Source organism: Hemitrygon akajei, chromosome 1 (assembly GCF_048418815.1).
Source record: "Hemitrygon akajei chromosome 1, sHemAka1.3, whole genome shotgun sequence".
In the NCBI taxonomy this organism is placed as follows: Eukaryota; Metazoa; Chordata; class Chondrichthyes; order Myliobatiformes; family Dasyatidae; genus Hemitrygon; species Hemitrygon akajei.
This window is the reverse complement of record NC_133124.1, coordinates 153,063,366-153,084,563: the sequence shown is the minus strand read 5'-3', so window position 1 is coordinate 153,084,563 and position 21,198 is coordinate 153,063,366. Positions and strand designations below refer to the sequence as shown.

The following is a 21,198-nucleotide window of genomic DNA, read 5'->3' as shown; positions in this document are numbered from 1 at the left end:
TAGATCTAAAAGTAGTTTTAACTTTAATTGTTGTCAAAGTCAAATTAAATTTATTATTAAAGTATTGTTTCTGTCACCATATTCTTGAGATTCATTTTCTTGCAGGTATTTACAGGAAGTTAATGTAATACAATCGAAACAACCGTGGACACAGGCACAGAGTCTGGGTACTCCCACAGCTGGTCATCACGCACGTGAGAGTGCACACATTCCAGCCACTCAAGAGTTTAACACTCTTCCTTTTGCTTCAGCCATGTCAAGTCTTGATCGAAGCACAGTCACAATGCTCCCTGCTTACCCAAGGCCACATTCCAGGGAAGAAGAAAAGTGATTTCGATAAACATAATTAGGAGCATTATTAATTTAGTTCCAGGTTACTGCTTTTGAGACGAATGATGTCATTACTATTTAGTTAGTTTGAGAGATTTTAGTTAATGGCCCTGTTGGCCTTGCATTTATTATTTTCCTTTGTTCTGAAAAGCTCTCAGTGAATGATTCACTCTGTGTCTATGTCTCTTCATCTGCACTTGGACCATCACTGAACTCCTGTCAGCAAGACTTGTCCATAAAATGGACCCAACGGAGAGAGAACAGCTGAAATTGGCCCTGAATTTCATTGGTCAGGTGGGGGAGGATTTAGAGTCAGTGGAGGCTGGGTTGGCAGAAATGGCTCTGGCCGTGCGACATCTGCCCCCAGAACGGCAAGCCGAGTCCAAGCTGGAAGAACAGGTGCCAGCACTTACAACAGTGGTTCAGTAACTCAGAACAGGCAGCCATTACTGCTCTCACTGCCACTATTCAGCAGTTTTCTGCCAGGACAGCCCCACTTCCAGCACCGGTACCTATCCTCCTCCATAGCAGTATAAGCAGCCTCAGCCACTGATGTCCTGATTTCTTTGGGTGCTTCTGGACCTGAACCAAACATTTCTCCACCACTCCAAGTACCACAATGACTGAAGAAGCTTATTTACCTGGGGTGAGCTGACTTTCCAAGCCTAGCCATGTCGGTTCAGCAAGGATGCACCTAAAGATGGCTTACATAATAGATCTCTTAGATGAACTCCCACTCAGCTTGTTCAACCTCATAGGAGAAGATTTCCCTGCAGGCCAGTCTTTCAGAGTGACCTTCCAGAATGGCGTGCTGACCAGCTGCTGGACATGAGCCCGGGAAAGGGACAGTGAGAGGCTATGCAATAAAGTTCTGCACTCTTGTAGTTGAGATGGGCTGGAATGAGAAATCCTTCATCACTGTCTTCCAGTGTGGGCTGAGCACAGGGGTTCAGTATGAGATCGCAATGTATGACAGATAGGACAGTCTGGATGAACTGGTAACTCTGGCCATTCGAATAGATAGCTGAGCTGAATGGCCCTGGGAGAAAATGTCCCAAGCTTTCTATTCATAAGATCGTTGCCTGTCTTCACACCCTTTTATCATCACACTATATACAGTCCACAGAGGAGCCTGTGCAGGTGGGGACCTGTACCTACAGGAGAACAGGTTGCTACCTCTACTGGGGCTAGTAATGGCAACTTTACTTACTTCTGCCCCCTGAAACAATTGAACATCTGGTATATTGCTGGTGTCTTCCACAGTGAAGACTGATGCAAAATGCTTATTCAGTTCATCTGTCATTTCTTTGTCCCCATTACTACTTCTCCAGCCTCGTTTTCCAGAGGTCTGATACCTTTTCTCACGCCTCTCTTTTACACTTTATGTATCTGAAGAAACTTTGGGTGTTCTCTTTAATATTATTGGCTAGCTTACTTTCATATTCCATCTTTATCTTCTTAATGACTTTATTAGTTGCCTTCTGTTGGTTTTAAAAAGCTTCCCAATTCTCACTATTTTTTGCTGTATTTTATGCCCCCTCTCTGGCTTTTCTGCTGGCTTTGACCTCTCTTGATTGGCACAGTTGTGTCATCTTGCCTTTAGAATACATCTTCCTCTTTGGGATGTATATATCCTATACCTTTCGAATTGCTTCCAGAAATTCCAGCCATTGCTGCTCTGCCATCATCCCTGCCGGTGTTCTTTTCCAATCAGTTCTGGTCAACTCCTCTCTCATGCCTCTGTAATTCCTTTGGTCCACTGTACTATTGATATAGCTGAGTTTACCTTCTCCTTCTCAAATTTCAGGGTGAATTCGATCATATTATAATCACTTTCTAAGGGTTCTTTTACCTTAAGCTCTCTAATCCATTCTGGTTCATTGCACAGCACCTAATCCAGAATAGGTGATCCTTTAGTGGGCTCAACCACAAGCGGCTTCAAAAAGCCATCTCGTCAGCACTCTAGAAATTCCCATCCTGGAATTCAGCACCAACTTGATTTTCCCAATCTACCTGCATCTTGTAACATTGATATTTGGCATGAATTTTCTACCTCCTATTGTAATTAGTAGGCCACATCCTTACTACCGTTTGGCAGTCTGTGTACAACTCCCATCAGAGTCTTTTTATCCTTGCTCTTCCTTAGCTTGATCCACAATGATTCAACACATCCTAACCCTATATCATCTCTTGCTAATTATTTGGTTTTATTTTTTTACAACACCATCCCCTCTGCCTTCTTGCCTGTCCTTTCAATACAACATGTATCCTTGGACATTAAGCTCCCAGCTGTAATCTTCTTTCATGTAGGCCATGATTCAGAATCAGTGAACATCATACCTGCCAACCTGCAACTGTGCTGCAAGTTCACCTACCTTATTCCATATACTGCATGCATTCAAATATAACACCTTTAGTCCTGTATTCACCTTTTTCCACTTTGTCTGCCTTTTACTCATCCAGTTGACTGCAATATTGCCCTGTTAGGTTTACTCTCTCCTCACTTACATTCCCTCTGTTTGTAAATCAGTTAACCTCATCTTCAGCACTATCATTCGCCTTTCCTAAGATCCTTCCTGCATTAAAATATTCACAGCTCAGGACATTAGTCGCACCATGCTCAACCTTTTGATTCCAAACCTTTGTGAGGTCTTACCAACATCTGCCTCCACAACCTCTCCACTAACTGTTCTGGCACTGTGGTTCCCATCCCCCATCAACTCTCGCTTAAGCTCCACTGTCCAGCATTAACAAACCTTCCCGCTAGGATATTAGTCCCCCTCAAGTTCAGGTGCAAACCATCCCTTCTGTACAGGTCCCACCTTCCTTGGAAGAGAGCCTAATGATCCAAAAATCTTATGCCCTCCCTCCTACACCAGCTCCTTAGCCACATATTAAACTGTATAATCTTCCTGGTTCTGGTCTCACTAGCACGTGGCATGGGTAGCAATCCTGAGATCACAACCCTGGAGGTCCTGTCCTTTAACTTATCACCTAACTTCCTGAACTCCCTTTGCAGAACCTTGTCACTTGTTCTACCCATCTCATTGGTACCTACATGGACCATGACTTCTGACTGTTCACCCTCCCACTTAAGAATGCTGAGGACTTGATCCAAGAGATCCCAGACTTTGGCAACATACTATCCAGGAATCTCATTCTTACCCACAGAACCTCCTGTCTGTTCCCCTGACTAACAAATCCCCTTTCACAGAGCATGCCTCCTCACCCCACTTCTCTTCTGAGTCACAGAGGCAGACTCAATGCTAGAGACCTGACTACTGTGAGTTTCCTCTGTTAGGTTACCCCCACCCCCCGTCCCCCAATAGTATCCAAAGTGATATACTTGTTGTTGAGAGGGATGGCCACAGGGGTACTCTGCACTGGCTCTTTAACCCCGTTCCCTTTCCTGACTGTCATCCACTTTCCTGTGTCCTGCACCTTGGGTGTAACTACCTTTATAAATGTTCTTTCAATCACCTCCTCAGCCTCCCAAATAATCCCAAGTTCATCCAGTTCCAACTCAACACTGTCAAAGATTTTTTTCATTGTTCTGTCTTCATTAAGAAGACACTGGCCATATATCAGTGCCATTTACTTCTTACCTGGTTCTGGTCCTTCCTGGGCCTGGCTCTTTTTGCTCTTATCCTGAAATGGCAGCTATGGATAAATATATCAAGGAGGTACTAACCTTAGGTTATATCTGTCCGTCTACCTCACCAGCAGGGGTGGGCTTCATTTTTGACAGCAAGAAGGATGGCAGGTTCTGTTCCTGCATTGATTATCAGCTCCTCAACAACATCACAGTTCCCCATTTTTATTTGAACATCTCCAGGGAACAACCATAAGATAGATCTGCACAATGCTTACAACCTGGTTTGCATCCAAGAAGGGAAGGTGTGGAAGTCAACATTCAGAACCTCCACTGTCCACTATGAATACCCTAGGGTACTCACCTTTTTAATATATATTTTTTCTATTTTTGCACAATTTTTAATCTAATCAATATACAAATACTGTAATAGATTTATTTATTTATTTATTATTATTATTTTCCTTCTATATTATGTATTGCATTGAACTGCTGCTGCTAAGTTAACAAATTTCACAACACATGCTGGTGATAATAAACTGAAACTGATTCTGATTCTATCCTCATAAGACACACTCTAATCCAGGCAACATCCTGCTAAATCTCTTCTGGACCTTCTCTAAAGCTTCCACATCCTTCCTATAATGAAGTGACCAGAACTGAACACAATATTCCAAGTGTGATCTAACCAAGGTTTTAACAGCTGTAACATTACCTCGCAGCTCTGAATCCAATCCGCTGAATAATGAAGGCCAACCAGCCATTTGCCTTCTAACAAACCTATTAACTTGTGTGGCAACTTTCCAGGATCTATAGACGTTTTCCCCAAGATCCCTCTGTCTCTCCCCACTTCTAAGAATCCTGTCGTTAACCTGGTATTCTGCCTTCAAATTCAACCTTCCAGAGTGAATCATGTTACACTTTGCACCCATTGTAACCTTTGACAGCCTTCTATATGGATTTGACATTGAATTCTTCCACGTTAAATTGCACTTCATTGACAGCCCAAGTGCTGTAAATTTCACAATTCTTTAAATAGGAAAATCATGGGACTGTCATCAGCATCTTTGGATGTACAGCACTGTGCAAAAGTCCTAAAACTTTTTGTCAACGTGAAGTGGAGACCAGGTTTGTAGATTTTCTGAGAGCAAAGGATGTTGGGACTGACGAAGGTGGAGTGCAGCAGGCAGGATGTGGGACAGGCGGCAGAGTAAGAGTTATTAGGGGTGGGGGTGGCACACATGCAGACACACCCAGCCCTGAGACACCAGGCAAGATCATTTGATTCCAAACAAATGGTTTATTGATCATTATGAAATGTCTCTCTGGTGCTTCCTGCTTCCTCCCTTCTCCCTTCCCCTTTTCACAACCACAATTCCCTCTCCCTGCACCCCGTCCCACTCAAGGTCCACAATAAAGACCCATATCAGAATCAGGTTTATCATTATTCACAAGTGTCTTCTTTTTGTGTGGCAGAAATACAGTGCAATACATAAAATTACTACAGTACTGTGCAGAAGTCTTGGGCACCCAGGCCATATATACTGTATGTGCCTAAGACTTTTGCACAGTACTTTATATCTTTGTATTTCATCATTGTAGTCATTAATAAATAGAAGATGGCAAATAGAGATCCTAGTCATAACCAACCAATTAGGATGGTTGCCCATTTCATATTCATCCAATCCCATAAACCAGTCAATACATTGCCTTTCTCTGCATGAACATCAACTTTATAACCATCTAACAATTACAGCACGGAAACAGGCCATCTCGGCCCTTCTAGTCCGTGATGAACACTTACTCTCACCTAGTCCCACCGATCTGCACTCAGCCCATAACCCTCCATTCCTTTCCTGTCCATATACCTATCCAATTTTTTTTTTAATGACAATATCGAACCTGCCTCTACCACTTCTACTGGAAGCTCGTTCCACACAGCTACCACTCTCTGAGTAAAGAAATTCCCCCTCATGTAACCCCTAAACTTTTGCCCCCTAACTCTCAACTCATGTCCTCTTGTTTGAAACTCCCCTACTCTCAATGGAAAAAGCCTATCCATGTCAACTCTATCTATCCACCTCATAATTTTAAATACTTCTATCAAGTCCCCCATTAACCTTCTATGCTCCAAAGAATAAAGATCTAACTTGTTCAACCTTTCTCTGTAACTTAGGTGCTGAAACCCAGGTAACATTCTAGTAAATCTCCTCTGTACTCTCTCTATTTTGTTGACATCCTTCCTATAATTTGGTGACCAGAACTGTACAGAATACTCCAAATCTGGCCTTACCAATGCCTTGTACAATTTTAACATTACATCCCAACTCCTATACTCAATGCTCTGATTTATAAAGGCCAGCATACCAAAAGCTTTCTTCACCACCCTGTCCACATGAGATTCCACCTTCAGGGAACAATGCACCATTATTCCTAGATCACTCTGTTCTACTGCATTCCTCAATGCTCTACCATTTACCATGTATGTCCTATTTTGATTAGTCCTACCAAAATGTAGCACCTCACACTTATCAGCATTAAACTCCATCTGCCATCTTTCAGCCCACTCTACTAACTGCCCTAAATCTCTCTGCATTATCCAATATCTTTGTATTTAGCCTTTAGCCTATTCTCTTTTATAAACAGTTTCATCAAATACTTCCTTGTAATCCCTATAAATAACTTTCACAGACACTTTCTTCTCTGCTACTTCAGTCAATTTCAAAAGTTGTCAGTGTTGTCATATCTTTATAAGTTCAGATTTCAAGAAATTTAAGGCACACACTCAATGTTTACAGCTTCCTTCTCCCTGCCATCAGATTTCTGAATAGTCCATGAACCCATAAAGACTACCTCACGATTTTGTTCTCTTTTTGCATGACTTATTTATTTTTTATACATTGGATATTTCCTATGGTAACTTTCAGTTTTTTTATATATTGCATAAAACACAGAAATTCGCAACATACATCAGTGATAATAATAATTTATTAGTAGCATTTTTGGAAAAAGTGTTGTTTGAAGATTCATAATTAATCCTCAAATGCTTGAGTGCATTACTAATAATAATTATTGGCTGTCTCAGTCGAGATAATCTAGTATAACTACCATTACATTTCATCCATTTAACTTTCAAACTACACAACAAAATTACTTTAGTTAGTGAAATTTTAGTTTGAATAAAACCATGCCAGCCACCTTTGTAGGTAAAGCCTCACTGAAAGCGCAGAGGAAGAGTTCTTCCTTGTAATATGTATTGTGCCCTGTATGCAAAATCCCAAATGTCAGACATATTAGATTATAGTAATGTTCCACTAACCTATTGAATAAGACATTATTCAAAAAAACTTCATGCTGGGCATGTCTGTTTTTGATTAAAATTCTAATATTCTGTTACCGCATAAATATTTAATATAACCAATATATTAAATGCATTATACACAATTAAATGCATTCAAATTATGTGAAAGCACAATGGTAAATAATGCGATGTGCAACAAAATGCTATAATTAAAATCCCTACTTTTATGTAGTCTACTTCAGGACAAAACAAGCTGTTGTTACATGAAACTGAAACACCAAATTACAAAAATGAACCAATCCTTCCTTGATACTCTTGGAGAAATTTCCCTAATGACAATGGAAATATTAAGAAGTAAATCATTGCTAAATATTCAAAGTGAAAAAGCAACTGGCAAAAAATACTGATCCATTTATCAAATACTTATTTTGAAATTCCAATAATTAAAGCATCTCAAAATTTTTTGCAGATTTTATATGTTGTGCAATTCAAGACAATCAGTTTAGAGATTTTTTTATATGGGCTGTGTCTTACATGGCCAACTATTTTAAACTAAGCAGAGTTTCTGTTTAATTATACCAATAAATGAAGTGCACTGGGACTTCGTGTGAGGTTTCAGCCCAGTATTGATGGATGGTAGACCCAGAATCAGTCATAAACTATTAATCCTGTTTCACAATATCTTCACTGATTCTTAGCTACGAACTTTGGAATTGCATATCAAAAAAGAAATGAGGCGAGATATAACAAAAACAAATCTATGTGCATGCCTATGTAAGAGAAGAATAGACACTAAAGAGGAAAAAATGGACACGAAAGAAGGAAAAAGACTGACAAGGAACAATTATTTGGAGAGTAAACAGAGATAAGGAGAATGTACGCAAAAAATTACCTTATTAACTGATGAAAACCTGAAGAATATTTTATTTTTATTTTCCTGATATTTTCATTAGTTTGATCATTATTCAGTAGGGGTTGGTTCAAAAATATAGCAAATAGTTCCAAAACTATGACTTGAAATTATTGTGTCCACTTTATTAGGTATAAATATACACAAGCTCGTTAATGCAAATATCCAATCAGCCAATCAAGTGGAAACAACTCAGTGCATAGAATATTGCAGACATGGTCAGAAGGTTCAACTGTTGTTCAAACCAGACATCAGAATGGGGAAGATATGTGATCTAAGTGACTTTGACCATGGAATGATTTTTGTTGCCAGACAGAGTAGCTCAGAAACTGAATTGAATTGACTTTATTTCTTTCATCCTTCACATACATGAGGAGTAATAATCTTTCCGTTATGTCTCCATCTAAATGTGCAATCTGCAATCATAGTACAGTCAACCTTCACTAATCCGACTACCTGTAATCTGGTTCCCTTGATAATCTGGTACTGATTTCAAATTTTCCGTATAACTGTTGTTTCAAATTTCAAATTTGCCACCATACCAATCTGCTGCGCATTGTTTTGGTTGTTCTAGATCTGTTCACGTGTTGGCGCACTCTTGTAATTATGAGGTCCAGTCCCTTTTGAAGGCTAGAGCTGCGGCTTTTAGGTCCAGAGATACCAGTTGCTACATGGAATCCAGGCGTGAACTCCGGAAAGCCATTAAGGACGCCAAGAGGCAATATCGAGACAAGTTGGAAGCCCAGGCTAATCAGAGGGATGCCAGTAGACTATGGCAGGGTCTAAATGAGATCACTGGGTGCAAAGAAAAGGCTGGGAATATCAGTAACTGTAGCGCTTCTCTTCCTGACAAACTTAGTGTATTCTATGCAAGATCCGAACAGAAAAGGAGTGTTCCGCCCCCTCTGGATGAACTGGACCTGGTGGCATCAAGATTCATCGTCACCAAGGAAGGCGTTAGAAGAGCCTTCCCATAGATAAATCCAAGGAAGGTGACGGGCCCAGATGGCGTCCCAGGACGGGTTCTCATGGCCTGTGCAAGCGGGCTAGCTGGAGTGTTTGCTGACATCTTCAACTGCTCCCTGCCTCAGTCTAAGATACCCTCGTGTTTTAAGAAGGCAATGATAATCCCGGTGCTGAAGAAAAGCAAGGTGGCATGCCTGAATGACTATCGACCTGTTGCTCTGATATCAATTGCTATGAAGTGCTTCGAGCGATTGGTTATGGCACATATCAACCATAACCTGCCAGTCAACCTCGACACTTTGCAATTCGCCTACCAGAGCAACAGGTCAATGGCAGATGCCATCTCTCTCGCACTACATTCCTCCTTAGAACACCTGGAGAATAAAGACACATATGTAAGGCTCCTTTTCATCGACTACAGCTCTGCCTTTAATACCATAATTCCAAATAAACTGATTCCTAAGCTCCGTCCAGAACCTGGGTCTTAGCACTCAGATCTGCAGCTGGATCTTCAACTTCCTCACAGACAGGACCCAGGCTGTAAAAATAGGGGACAAGCTCTCCTCTACAATCACTCTGAGCACCAGTGCCCCACAAGGCTGCGTACTCAGCCCCCTTCTGTACTCACTGTACCCCCATGATTATGTAGCCAAGTTTCCATCAAACTCAATACACAAGTTTGCTGATGACACCACAATTGTAGGCCTTATCTTGGGTAATGATGAGTCTGAGTACAGAGAGGAAATTAAGAACCTGGTGGCATGGTGCGAAGACAATAACCTGTCCCTCAACGTCAACAAGACGAAGGAATTGGTTGTTGACTTCAGAAGGAGTAGTGGACCGCACAACCCCATCTACATTGGTGGTGCGCAGGTGGAACAGGTCAAAAGCTTTAAGTTCCTTGGGGTGAATATCACAAATGACCTGACTTGGTCTAACCAAGCAGAGTCCACTGCCAAGAAGGCCCACCAGCACCTTTACTTCCTGAGAAAGCTGAAGAAATTTGGCCTGTCCTCTAAAACCCTCACTAATTTTTATAGATGCACCATAGAAAGCATTCTTCTAGGGTGCATCACAACCTGGTATGGAAGTTGTCCTGTCCAAGACCGGAAGAAGCTGCAGAAGATCGTGAACATAGCCCAGCACATCATACAAACCAATCTTCCATCCTTGGACTCACTTTATACCACATGCTGTCGGAGCAGTGCTGCCAGAATAATGAAGGACAAGACCCACCCAGCCAACACATTTTTTGTCCCACTTCCCTCCGGGAGAAGGTTCAGGAGTATGAAGATTCGTACGGCCAGATTTGGGAACAGCTTCTTTCCAACTGTGATAAGACTGCTGAACGGATCCTGACGCGGATCTGGGCCGTACCTTCCAAATATCTGTACCTGACTTGCACTACCTTATTTTCCCTTTTCTATTTTTCTAATTATGATTTATAATTTAAATTTTGTTATATGTACTCTTCGATTTGTACTTCAGGGAGTGCGAAACGCAGAAACAAATATCACTGTGATGATTGTATGCTCTAGTATCAATGGTTTGGTGACAATAAAGTATGTATAAGCACAGGCAGGCGATTCCTGCTCGTTTTCTTGCATTTATTAATATCAATTGCGTGAGGCACGGCCACCTGGCACCTGCCTGTCTCACCCACCAGCGGCGGGGAAGCTGGCGTACACTGGGTCGGTCCGCCTTCTCGCCCGCCTGCCAGCAGTCATGCACTGCCCTCCGGCGTCACCCGGCCGGCACTCTGTTCCCTTCTGCCTACGACCTCAGATCAGGTGTGGCAACCCGCTGAATTTAAGCATATTACTAAATGGAGGAAAAGAAACTAACGAGGATTCCCTCAGTAACTGTGAGTGAAGAGGGAAGAGCCCAGTGCCGAATCTCTGGCCGCTTGGCGGTCGTGTGAAATATGGCGTATAGAAGACCTCCTTTCTCCAACTTCTGCTTCTGCTCACCCAGATGTGCTACCACCAACATCAACAGTTTTTGAAGAAACCGTTTTGCCAGTTTCAGCACCAGTTCCTGATGCTTCACTCATTTTGCAAGATGAAGATTTTGATGATCCTGACAACCCCACACTTGCAGACATGTAACTTTGCCTGAAGGTATATTAAACACCTCACTTTAGAAGTGGAAGTGCTCAACTGTTCTGTGTAAGTTAATTCCTGTACATTTACCTGTACCCTTTATTTTACCTGTGCCTGTAAGGTATATTACTTTATTAAAATTTCACTTGCTACTCATTTAATATTTCTGTTTCATTAGTATCTAACTTGTACTGATTTACATGATATTTTAAAGCTATGATAAGGGAGTTAGCTATTGCTTAATGTGATCCTTCGTTAATTCGGCATTTTAACTAATCCAACACTCCTCAGGTCCCAACGGTGCCAGATTATAGAAGGTCGACCTGTAATTTATAATAAATAGAACAGTCATGTAACATAGAAATACACTCCAATCAGCGAGAGTTAATCAGTCTGATGGCCTGGTGGGAGAAGCTGTCCCAGAGCCTTTTGGTCCTGGTTTTTATGCTGCGGTACTTGTTTCCCAGATGGTAGCCACTGGAATAGATTGCGGTTGCGGTGACTCGGGTCCCCAATGATCCTATGGGCCCTTTTTACACACGTCTTTGTAAATATGCTGAATCACGGGAAGTTCACAACTACAGATACGCTGGGCTGTCCACACCATTCTCTGCAGTGTCCTGCGATATAGTTCCCATACCAGGCAGTGATGCAGCCAGTCAGGATGCTCTCAATTGTGCCCCTGTAGAAAGTTCTTAGGATTTGGGGGCCCATACCAAACTTCCTCAGTCATCTGAGGTGAAATAGGCGCTGTTGTGCCTTTTTCACCACACGGCTGGTGTGTACAGACCACGTGAGGTCCTCCGTGATGTGGATACTGAGGAACGAAGCTGTTTACCCTCTCAACCCCAGATCCATTGATGTCAATTGGGATTAGCCCATCTCCATTCCTCCTGTAATCCACAACCAGCTCCTTTGTTTTTGTGACATTGAGGGAGTGGTTGCTTTCTTGACACCACTGTGTCAGAGAGATGACTTCTTCCCTGTAGGCCACCTCGTTATTGTTTGAGATTAGGCCAAACAATGTAGTGTCATTGGCAAATTTAATTAGCAAATTGGAGCTGTGGGTGACGATACAGTCATGGGTATACAGGGAGTAAAGGAGGGGACTTAGTACACAGCCCTGAGGGGCTCCTGTGTTGAGAGTCAGAGGGTTGGAGGTGAGGGAGCCCACTCTTACCACCTGCTGGCGATCTGACAGGAAGTCCAGGATCCAGCTACACAAGGCAGGGTGAAGGCTGAGGTCTCTGAGCTTCTTGTCAAGCCTGGAGGGAATTATGGTGTTGAATGCTGAACTGTAGTCCAAGAACAATACAGTATTCTCACATAAACATCCTTCTTCTCCAGATGTGTAATGACGGTATGTAGAGCCGTGGCTATTATGTTGTCTGTTAATCAGTTATGTCGGTAGGTGAATTGTAGGGGTCCAGTGTGGGTGGTAGCATGCTGCAGATGCAGTCCTTGACCAGCCTCTCAAAGCATTTGCTTATTATTGGGGTGAGTGCAGCAGGACATCAGTCATTCAGGCATGTTACCTTGGTCTTTTTTGGTACAAGGACAATGGTGGATAATTTGAAGCAGGAGGGCACTCTACACTGGGAGAGTCTGACCTCTTCTAACTTTTATGTACAGTACAACAGTCTCTGTAATTTATAGAGAATGGTTTGAAAAGTGAAAAGCATCCATGAGTGGCATTCCCTGGGCATAAATCTATCATTAATGAGAGAGGTCAGAGAAGGATGGCCAGACTGGTTCAAGCTGACAGAAGAGTGTCTCTGAATGCTGAGCACGTCAAACCATGCAGTGGATAGGGTACGGCAGCAGAAGATCGTCAACGTACATGCAGTGACTACTTTATGAGGTACACTGAGTGTATATTAAAATATTGACGTGGTGAGAATTTAGGAACTGAGCTTGACAAAATATAAAACATGAAGGTAAGCTACCCAATAAGATAAAGAGGATGCCATATGTATTTTCAGATGTATAAAGAATAAAAGAAAGGCAAGAGTGGATATCTGACCACTGGAAAATGACTCTGGAGAGGTAGTAATGGAGGACAAAGAAATAGTGAACTTTATAAGTACTCCATGTCAGTCTTCACTGCTAAAGACTCCAGCAGAATGCCTGAAGTCTGAGAGTGTCAGGAGGCAGAAATGTGTCTAGTTACTATTACTAAGGAGAAGGTGCTTGGGAAGCTGAAGGGAGATAAGTCACTTGGACCAGATGGTTTACACCCCAGGGTTCTGAAAGAGGTGGCTGAAGAGATTGTGGAGGCATTAGTAATGATTTTTCAAGAATCACTAGATTCTGGAATGATTCTGGAGCACTAGAAAATAGCAAATGTCACTCCACTTTTTAAGAAGTGTGCGAGGCAGAAGAAAGGAAATTATAGGTCAGTTAGCTTGACTGTGGTTGGAAAGATGTTGGGAGTCCATTATTAAGGATGAGGTTTTGGGGTACTTAGAGGCACACAATAAATCAGGCCAATGTCAGCATGTCTTCCCTAAGTGGAAAACTGGCCTGACCAATCTGTTAGAATTTCTTTGAGGATAGACAAAGGTGAGTCAGTGAATGTTGTTGACCTGGAAGACGGTGCCTCACATGAGACTGCTTAACAAGATAAGAGCCCATGGTATACAGGAAAGCTACTAACATGGATAGAAAATTGGCTGACTAGAAAGAGGCAAAGAAAGAGAATAAAGGTTTTTTTCTATTGGCTGCCAGTGATCTTCAGGTGTGTTTATCCTTGCCTGGGTGGTAGTTTTCCCTTGAAGACGGTACCCTTTGTGATAAGCTACGCTTGGCCAACTCGAGAGTAGATTTGGAGTCCGACGACCGAAGACCAACGGTACCTGTTTATTTGTTCTTCTCCTATTGTGGATTCCACTTTGGCTTACAGACACCTGTCTCCCCCTCACCAACTCCGTGCATTGAACTGAACTTTCTTACAGTATCATCGTAAGACCTTAAACCTTGCCAGCTGAACTTAAACGAGTTTGGGAATTATATTTACACACACACCACACAACAGTGCTAACTTTTGATTTACCTGGATTAAGTTACTATATTAAGTAGTTACTAATAAATGGTGGTTTTAACATCAAAACCAGACTGCAGGCGTGGTCTGCTGGTGGTTCATTTAAACCGTTGCATGTACGTAACAGTTGGCTTTTCCGTTCTTGGGCATTGGTGTTTCTATACCATTCCACTATCTGGCTGATTAAGTGGAATGCCCTTAGTGATTCAGGAGCAACTATGGTTTCAGTGTTTCAGCTGACATCAAGTTGTCCACCTGCACAGACCATTGCCTCTGATAGGATGGTGTGCATATAACATTAGACAAGAAGAGGGACAGGAACTAAAAGAGGAAAAGGGGCAGGGAATGGTGAGAGGAGTAAGGCTCTGGGAGGGAAGAGAGGGGAATGTGTGAGAAAAGAGGAAAAAGGGAGGTATGTTTTGTCCACTATACCCCTTTATAATCTTACTGTTTCACCCTTAACATCAATACAGTTGTTTCCCTGTATTATAAACAGGTGAGCCTTTATTTATTTACTTATTTATCTCTGTGGTGCCCTACCAGTTACAGTTTCAACCTGACTAGATTATCCATACTCTGTCTTTTCAGTCGGTTATCCACTCTTCCTTATTTATTTTTCATTTAGAGGTACAGCACAGTAACAGGCCCTGCTGACCAAACGAGCCTGAGCCACCCATTGCATCCATGTGACCAATTAACCTACCAACTCGTAGGTCTTTAGAATGAGAGAGAAAACTGGAGCACCCAGAGGAAATCTATGTGGTCATGGGAAGAACATACAAATTCCTCAGAGGCAGAATTGAACTCAGGCTGGCGCTGTAATGCATTACGTTAACTGCTTTGCGATCATGCCGCCTCTCTTCATGGGCAGACTCTATTATAGCCTCAAACCATGTCTATGTCTAAATCCTTACTTTGTTCAGTAATTGTCTTGGAATCCATTTCAGATGCCCTTTGGAATTCCAAATAAAATGATTCTCCATTGCATATCTTGATAGTTAAAATCCTCAAAAGATCCTATTGTATTTGTCAATTGTATTGTATTTCCCTCATAAAACCCTTGATGCTGCCTAATCATATTGTTTGCAAGTATCTTGATAACATTTCCTCAATAGATTCCAGGATTTACTTAATACCAGATGTTGGTCTAACAAGTCTGCCATTCCCCTCTCCTTCTCTCTATTGACCTGCTCTTTGCTCTCCTCTATTTCTTCCTCTCTCCCCTCTTTTAACTTTCACTCTCCCCACTCTATCACTTCCTGTATTTTTCCCTCTTTCCTCACTCTCATTCTTTTCTGGAATTCTGATGGTACATTTGTGGCTTTCAAATCCATTGGGACCTTCCCAGCTCTTCACTTCACCCTTCAAACCCTCCTGGATTCACCCATCAGCTTGTGTTTCTTCCTCCCCTGCCCCCACTCTGACTCCTCATCTTTTTCTCCTCCAGTCCTGACGAAGGGTCATGACCTGAAACCTCAGCCATACTCTTTTCCATAGATGCTGCCTGGCCTGCTGAGTTTTTGTGCATGTTGCTTGGATTCCCAGCAACTGCAAATTTTCTCTTGTCACTTGCTGCATCCTTATTGTTTGCACTGTACCTTTCTATCATAGTCTTGGTTAGCATTACCCAGATACTTATAAGCAATATCTTGACCTTTATAACATAGAACAGCAGAGCACAGAAACAGGCCCTCTGGCTAAACATGTCTATCAGCCTGCAGATGGTTGCTATCCCCCTATTTCCTGTATGCCCATGTGTCTGTCTAAACTTCTCTTAAACTCTGTTACCATCACCTCCTCCAGCATTATGTTTCAAGCTTCTTTTGTTTTCTGTGTGTAAAAAAAGTACCCCTCACATCTCCTTTAAACTTTCCCCTCTCATCCTAAAGCTGTGAGATCATTTTAAATTTAAAAACCCCTGGAGATTCCACCTGAACCTTCCCTGACATTACTTGGATTAATTTCATTGCTACAGCCCTTGTTTTTTCAGAATTGCTAGGATGCTGGTTCCAGCATGATTCGGCCAAAACTCATCCATACATTCCCCACGCTGGTTCCACATAAACTGAAGACCTTTTCCTCACATCACTCTTTAAGCTGAACTTTCAATTCTGTAATCTGTTCGAAGCTCTGCCAAACTGAATACTCAGACGTAATTTCTTTTTGTGCTTTTACCCTCATTCCTTTAGGGTACAGTTGCATGGTAAAGAATATGGCCATTGGCAGACAAATTTACCTCTGCAGAGTGGTGGAAATCCTCAACAAAGAAAGTGTTATGTTTTGTTTCTTCTGATTATCTTTGAGTTTGCTAATGTCATGAGAAATTAAGTTTAGTTTATCCTTTCATGTCACCCTCCTCTCTCATTTGATTTCCTTTCTTCTTCTTCTTGATCTCGGGAAGGTGCATTTAGTTTACCTAAGTTATTAGTCCTTTTATTACTCCCTTTACAATGAGCTCTCCTCTTGGTTTTCTCATCCACAACATCATTCGACAAATCCTGTTTTCATAACTCCCAATGACTCCTTTCTTTTTGGCCTTTCATTCATCTAGCTGGGCTTTGGTCTTTGCATCTACTTTTACAAGCAGCTTTTTGTCTCCCACTTGAAGTTGATGCAATAACAGTGCATACAGAGTAGATTCTGGTTCTTTATGCTCACAAAAGACAAATGCGTGAAATTTCATGAACTCTCTTCCACCTGAAAACACCACTACATTTTGCAAGTAACGGACTGATTAACATATCAGAAGATTTCTCAGATATGTTGCTGAGAAAAACTTGACCACAACTGTCCTCGCTTTCACACTTCCTCTGAGCAGCATGGTCCTTCCTTGGTCCAGTATACTTTCCAAGTTGGTTCCAACACCTGTACGCTTTTTTAAAAACTTGAATGTCTCAGGTTTGTTTTAAAAATTACCTCATCGTCACTGTTATGTTTTGTAATTCGAAAACATAAAACTAAGTGAAGAGATGTGCGGCCGAATGCCTTTGAGTGAGGCGCGCACGTATCACGTGGCGGCGTTTACGTTCTTTTACAGGTAACCCGCAGTACATTATGTAAACAACAAAGAATGCTACTCAAACAATACTCAATAATTATTGAAATATTAAACGCATAACAGACAGGACAACCAAGCAGAAGGAGGCATTGATGGCACTCTATTCGGCGCGTGCGCAGTGTGACCCCCCCCCCGTCTCTGACGGCGAGGAGGCACACGTGACCCGCTTACTTCGGGCGCGTTCGGTCGCGGGGAGCGGAGTGGAAGCGAGCGCGCGACCGGGCCGGGGCGGGGCGTGGCGTGGAAGCGAGCGCGCGCAAGGCGCGGGGCGGGAGGGAGGGCGTGCGTGCGTGCGTGCGTAACACACAGACTGCGGGTCTGGAAGGAGACGTAGGTCGCGCGTCCGCGGGGCAGCGCGGCGGAAAAAAGTCGTCTTGCTGCTGTGGCGTCGGTGCGGGCGTTTGTGATTAATCTGCTCCCGTTTCGTTTCTTCTTCATTATCACCCCTCCCTTTTCTCCCCCGTCCCCTCCCACACCATCATCACCACCACCTGGACCCTCTGCTGTCCTCACCGCTTCGCCCGCCCTTCCCTCTCCTCTCTGCTGTTAAGGATGCCCGATCAAATATCGGTGTCGGAGTTCATCGCCGAGACGACCGAGGACTACAACTCGCCTACCACGTCCAGCTTCACCACCAAGCTGCTCAACTGCAGGAACACGGCGTCTCTGCTCGAGGAGGTAAGGGTGGTGCAGCCGAGCCGAGCCGAGGGGGAGGGGGCGGCGGCGGCGGCGGCGAAAGGTTGGCACGGGAAGGGAGGAAGGAAGGAAGGAGGAAGAAGTGGCCTGGGAAAAAGACAGCCTTCTGTCTAGCTGTGCTGCATCCCTCTGGCTGTCTTCCGGCACGTTGCCGTGCGTGCGTGTGTGTTCCTCCCTTACTGTTTCCAGTGAAGTCTGCGTATTTGCCGCTTGCATAATTCAGGTGCTTGGGGGCGAGCTGTTTGCAGTCAGTGATGGGGCTGGCTGCTCATCCTGCATCTTATTCAATTTGAACCATGTTTACCTTTGTTGTTGTTATTGGGAATTGCATTATTGCACTCAGTTCTAGGTGAATGCGCATGCAGCGGAACTTGGCACCCATGCCATTCTCCCCTTATTTTAATATTTCTTTTGTGTGCATGTGTCAGCAAAAGATTTACAGTATATTCCACCACCACCCACGCCACTTTTGGCAGCGCTTATGCAAGTTAGAATTGTACCACAGTGTTTGTGTTGATTAATGAGCACTAGTGAATTTTATTATTAACACACGAGATTCTGCAGATGCTGAGAATCTAGAGCAATAAATACATACAAAATACTGGATGATAAGGGTTTCGGCCCGAAACGTTCACCGTTGATTCATTTCCATAGATGCTGCCTGACTTTGTGTATGTTGCGGTGAATTTTATTATTCCAATGTTCATGGTATCGTCGATCTTTCCAGATTGCTTAATTCTTGCATATTAAATTTAAATGGATGTTCTGTCACTGTTATGCATTTCCAATTTCCAAAATTGTATTTCCTATCTTTTTAGTTCCTCGTTTCTTCATTCATATGTAATACTTGATGCATTGTTGCCAGAATTGCATTTTGACTGATGAGAATTATGAAGTCTTAATCATTGTGATTTTTCTTGTTGCTTTTTTGGATAACGTCATGGAATATTGGTGTGGAATTCGGGTGGCAACGACGTAGTAATGTAATCCCGTTGCTCACTCAGTTCGTTTCTTGGTTTGCTTTGAACGTTGTGGCATTTGAAATTTATTTTTCATACATCCTTTTTTAAGATTGTATTTTCTAGAAGCAAAATCAGAATGTCTATTGTAAGCAGCATCCTTTATTGAGAAATATGAGAGCTAGCTTCAGAGGCTTTGTGGCCTCTCCTGTTTTTGAACTGCATGTTGAATGTACATAGTTTACTTCTGTGATTTTTTAACCCCCCCTCATTTGGGAAAAGGTAACCCCATTCAAAGGTACATTTAATATCAGAGAAATGTATGTAACATACATCCTGAAATTCTTATTTCTTCGCAACCACTCATAAAAACAGAGGAGTGCCCTAAAGAATGAATGACAGTTAAATGTTAGGACCCCAAAGCCCCCCTCCTTCCCCTCCAGCTCCCCCTCCCCCACCAGCAAAAAAAAAGCATCAGCACCCCCCACCGAGCACTCAAGCATGCAGTAAAGCATCAATAAAGACACAGACTTGCAGTACCCCAAAGACTACTTGTTCACCTGGTAATTTGACATACCACAGGCTCTCTCTCTCTCTCCCTTATTAGGGAAAAGAGGTTTACACAGCGAGAGGGGAGGTATTCAGCACTTAATTTAGCTAGGACAAAGATTGTTGGCAGGGAATGCAATGACAAGATGAAAAATGTGCAGTTTCATTACATTTGGATTGTGTGCTTGGTGGCTACACTGACAGTGTTGTTAATATTGAACTTAAATGTTTTCATAGTATTTTCAATTGATCAATTTGTAGGTATGTTAATATCATGTTTTTAGAAATTGTAATGCTTACATTTTGTGTTATATTTTTGATCTATTAAAATGCATTGTTGTATTTGGGCTGGACTATGATTTCTTGCAATAATGGGTAATAAGGAAGGTCATTGAAGAGGATGCTTGATGTAGTCAGTTTGGTTTAGTTTTACTTTTCTGCTGAACTAACTGGCCAGAAAGAGTAGATGAAAGGTAACAACTGAAATTCAATCCATAGCTGAAATGGTTTTAGGGAGGTACTGCAACACAATAAGGGTACTGAGAAGTGTGGAGAAAAAACGTTACCACTGCACTGTATGTTTGCAGATGCTGAAAGATTGTAGCACAAGTCTTTTGTGGTTAAGAAAGTATTGCCATGGTTTTCTACAGAAGGTAGCAGAGTGATATAACTGTGTGCAACACCAGTTAGTTTGCAGCTTCAAGTATTGCATAGATTCTCATCACCACCTTATCAGTAAAGACATGTTTGCACTGGAGAGAAGACGATGGATATTTGAGACTGTTACCAAAACTGGAGAATTTTTTACTGAGGCAAGATTGGATAGACTTGATGTTATCTTTACACTACTAAAACTCTCATGCTCTGTTTGTGACCTCCAATTAGCGCAAACAGCGCATTACAGCAGCACTATTTTTGGCTAAATCGACTTAAAATGCGCTAACTTATAGAATGCAGGTAAAGTTCAGGGTTATATATTCATATAAAATTGCTCACTCGCCAAGATCAACAGCCCTGCTTTCACCCAAGCACCGATGTCAGCCATGATGGAAACTGCGACGTAACACCACGACACATGTGCATGGCCAACCTCAGAGGTGACTCATGATGCTCACAGCAGCAACACCAACCAGAGGAAAAGGGCAGGGCAGCTCTATTTCGAGTGGTCACATTCTGCTAATCACCATCAGCATGTGCAGGATTGGGACAGATCCAACTGCTACCCATCAATAAGAGATAATTAAATCTTATTGGAATGATGTACTTCATTGGAATGACACCCATCAAACCCTTTGCTACAGTCAAAGGACAGCGGTGACTATATCGCGTCCATTTAGGAGAGCGCCAACCACATCATCAAGAATAATCAGCATCCTGGAGGCTTTGGTGTTACTGCTTTGTATCTTCTATCCAGCATTAGGGGTAAAAAAAAATATGGTCAGCCTAATTATGCCATGTGGAAACAGAAGGGGGACATTATGGTCGAGAGATGACGCCAAACATTGTCGGAAAGCGGCAAGGCGAGGGAGAGAACAAGAATCGGATGAGGTCAGGGCTGCACGACTCCAGGATCAAAGAGTCAGGACAAAAAAAGATGAGAGAAAAAGAGACAGAGGAGGAGTGGCATGCACATCTCCAAAATGACAACAACTGACATAGGAGGAGGAGAGAGGAAGAGACAAAGGAGCTGAGAAA

At 42.5% G+C, this 21,198-nt stretch overlaps 1 protein-coding gene across 4 annotated transcripts in view; it reads left to right on the top strand.

Moving 5' to 3' along the window:
• The window catches only part of LOC140731478 (arf-GAP with SH3 domain, ANK repeat and PH domain-containing protein 1-like), a 424,608-nt gene that overhangs the window by 35,223 nt on the left and 368,187 nt on the right, over positions 1 to 21,198 (top strand). For all 4 annotated transcript variants that reach the window (XM_073052979.1, XM_073052971.1, XM_073052959.1 and 1 more), the window contains exon 3: positions 17,851 to 17,977. In XM_073052979.1, coding sequence (XP_072909080.1) covers positions 17,851 to 17,977 — 127 coding nt within the window. The remainder of the gene's footprint in view (positions 1 to 17,850; positions 17,978 to 21,198) is intronic.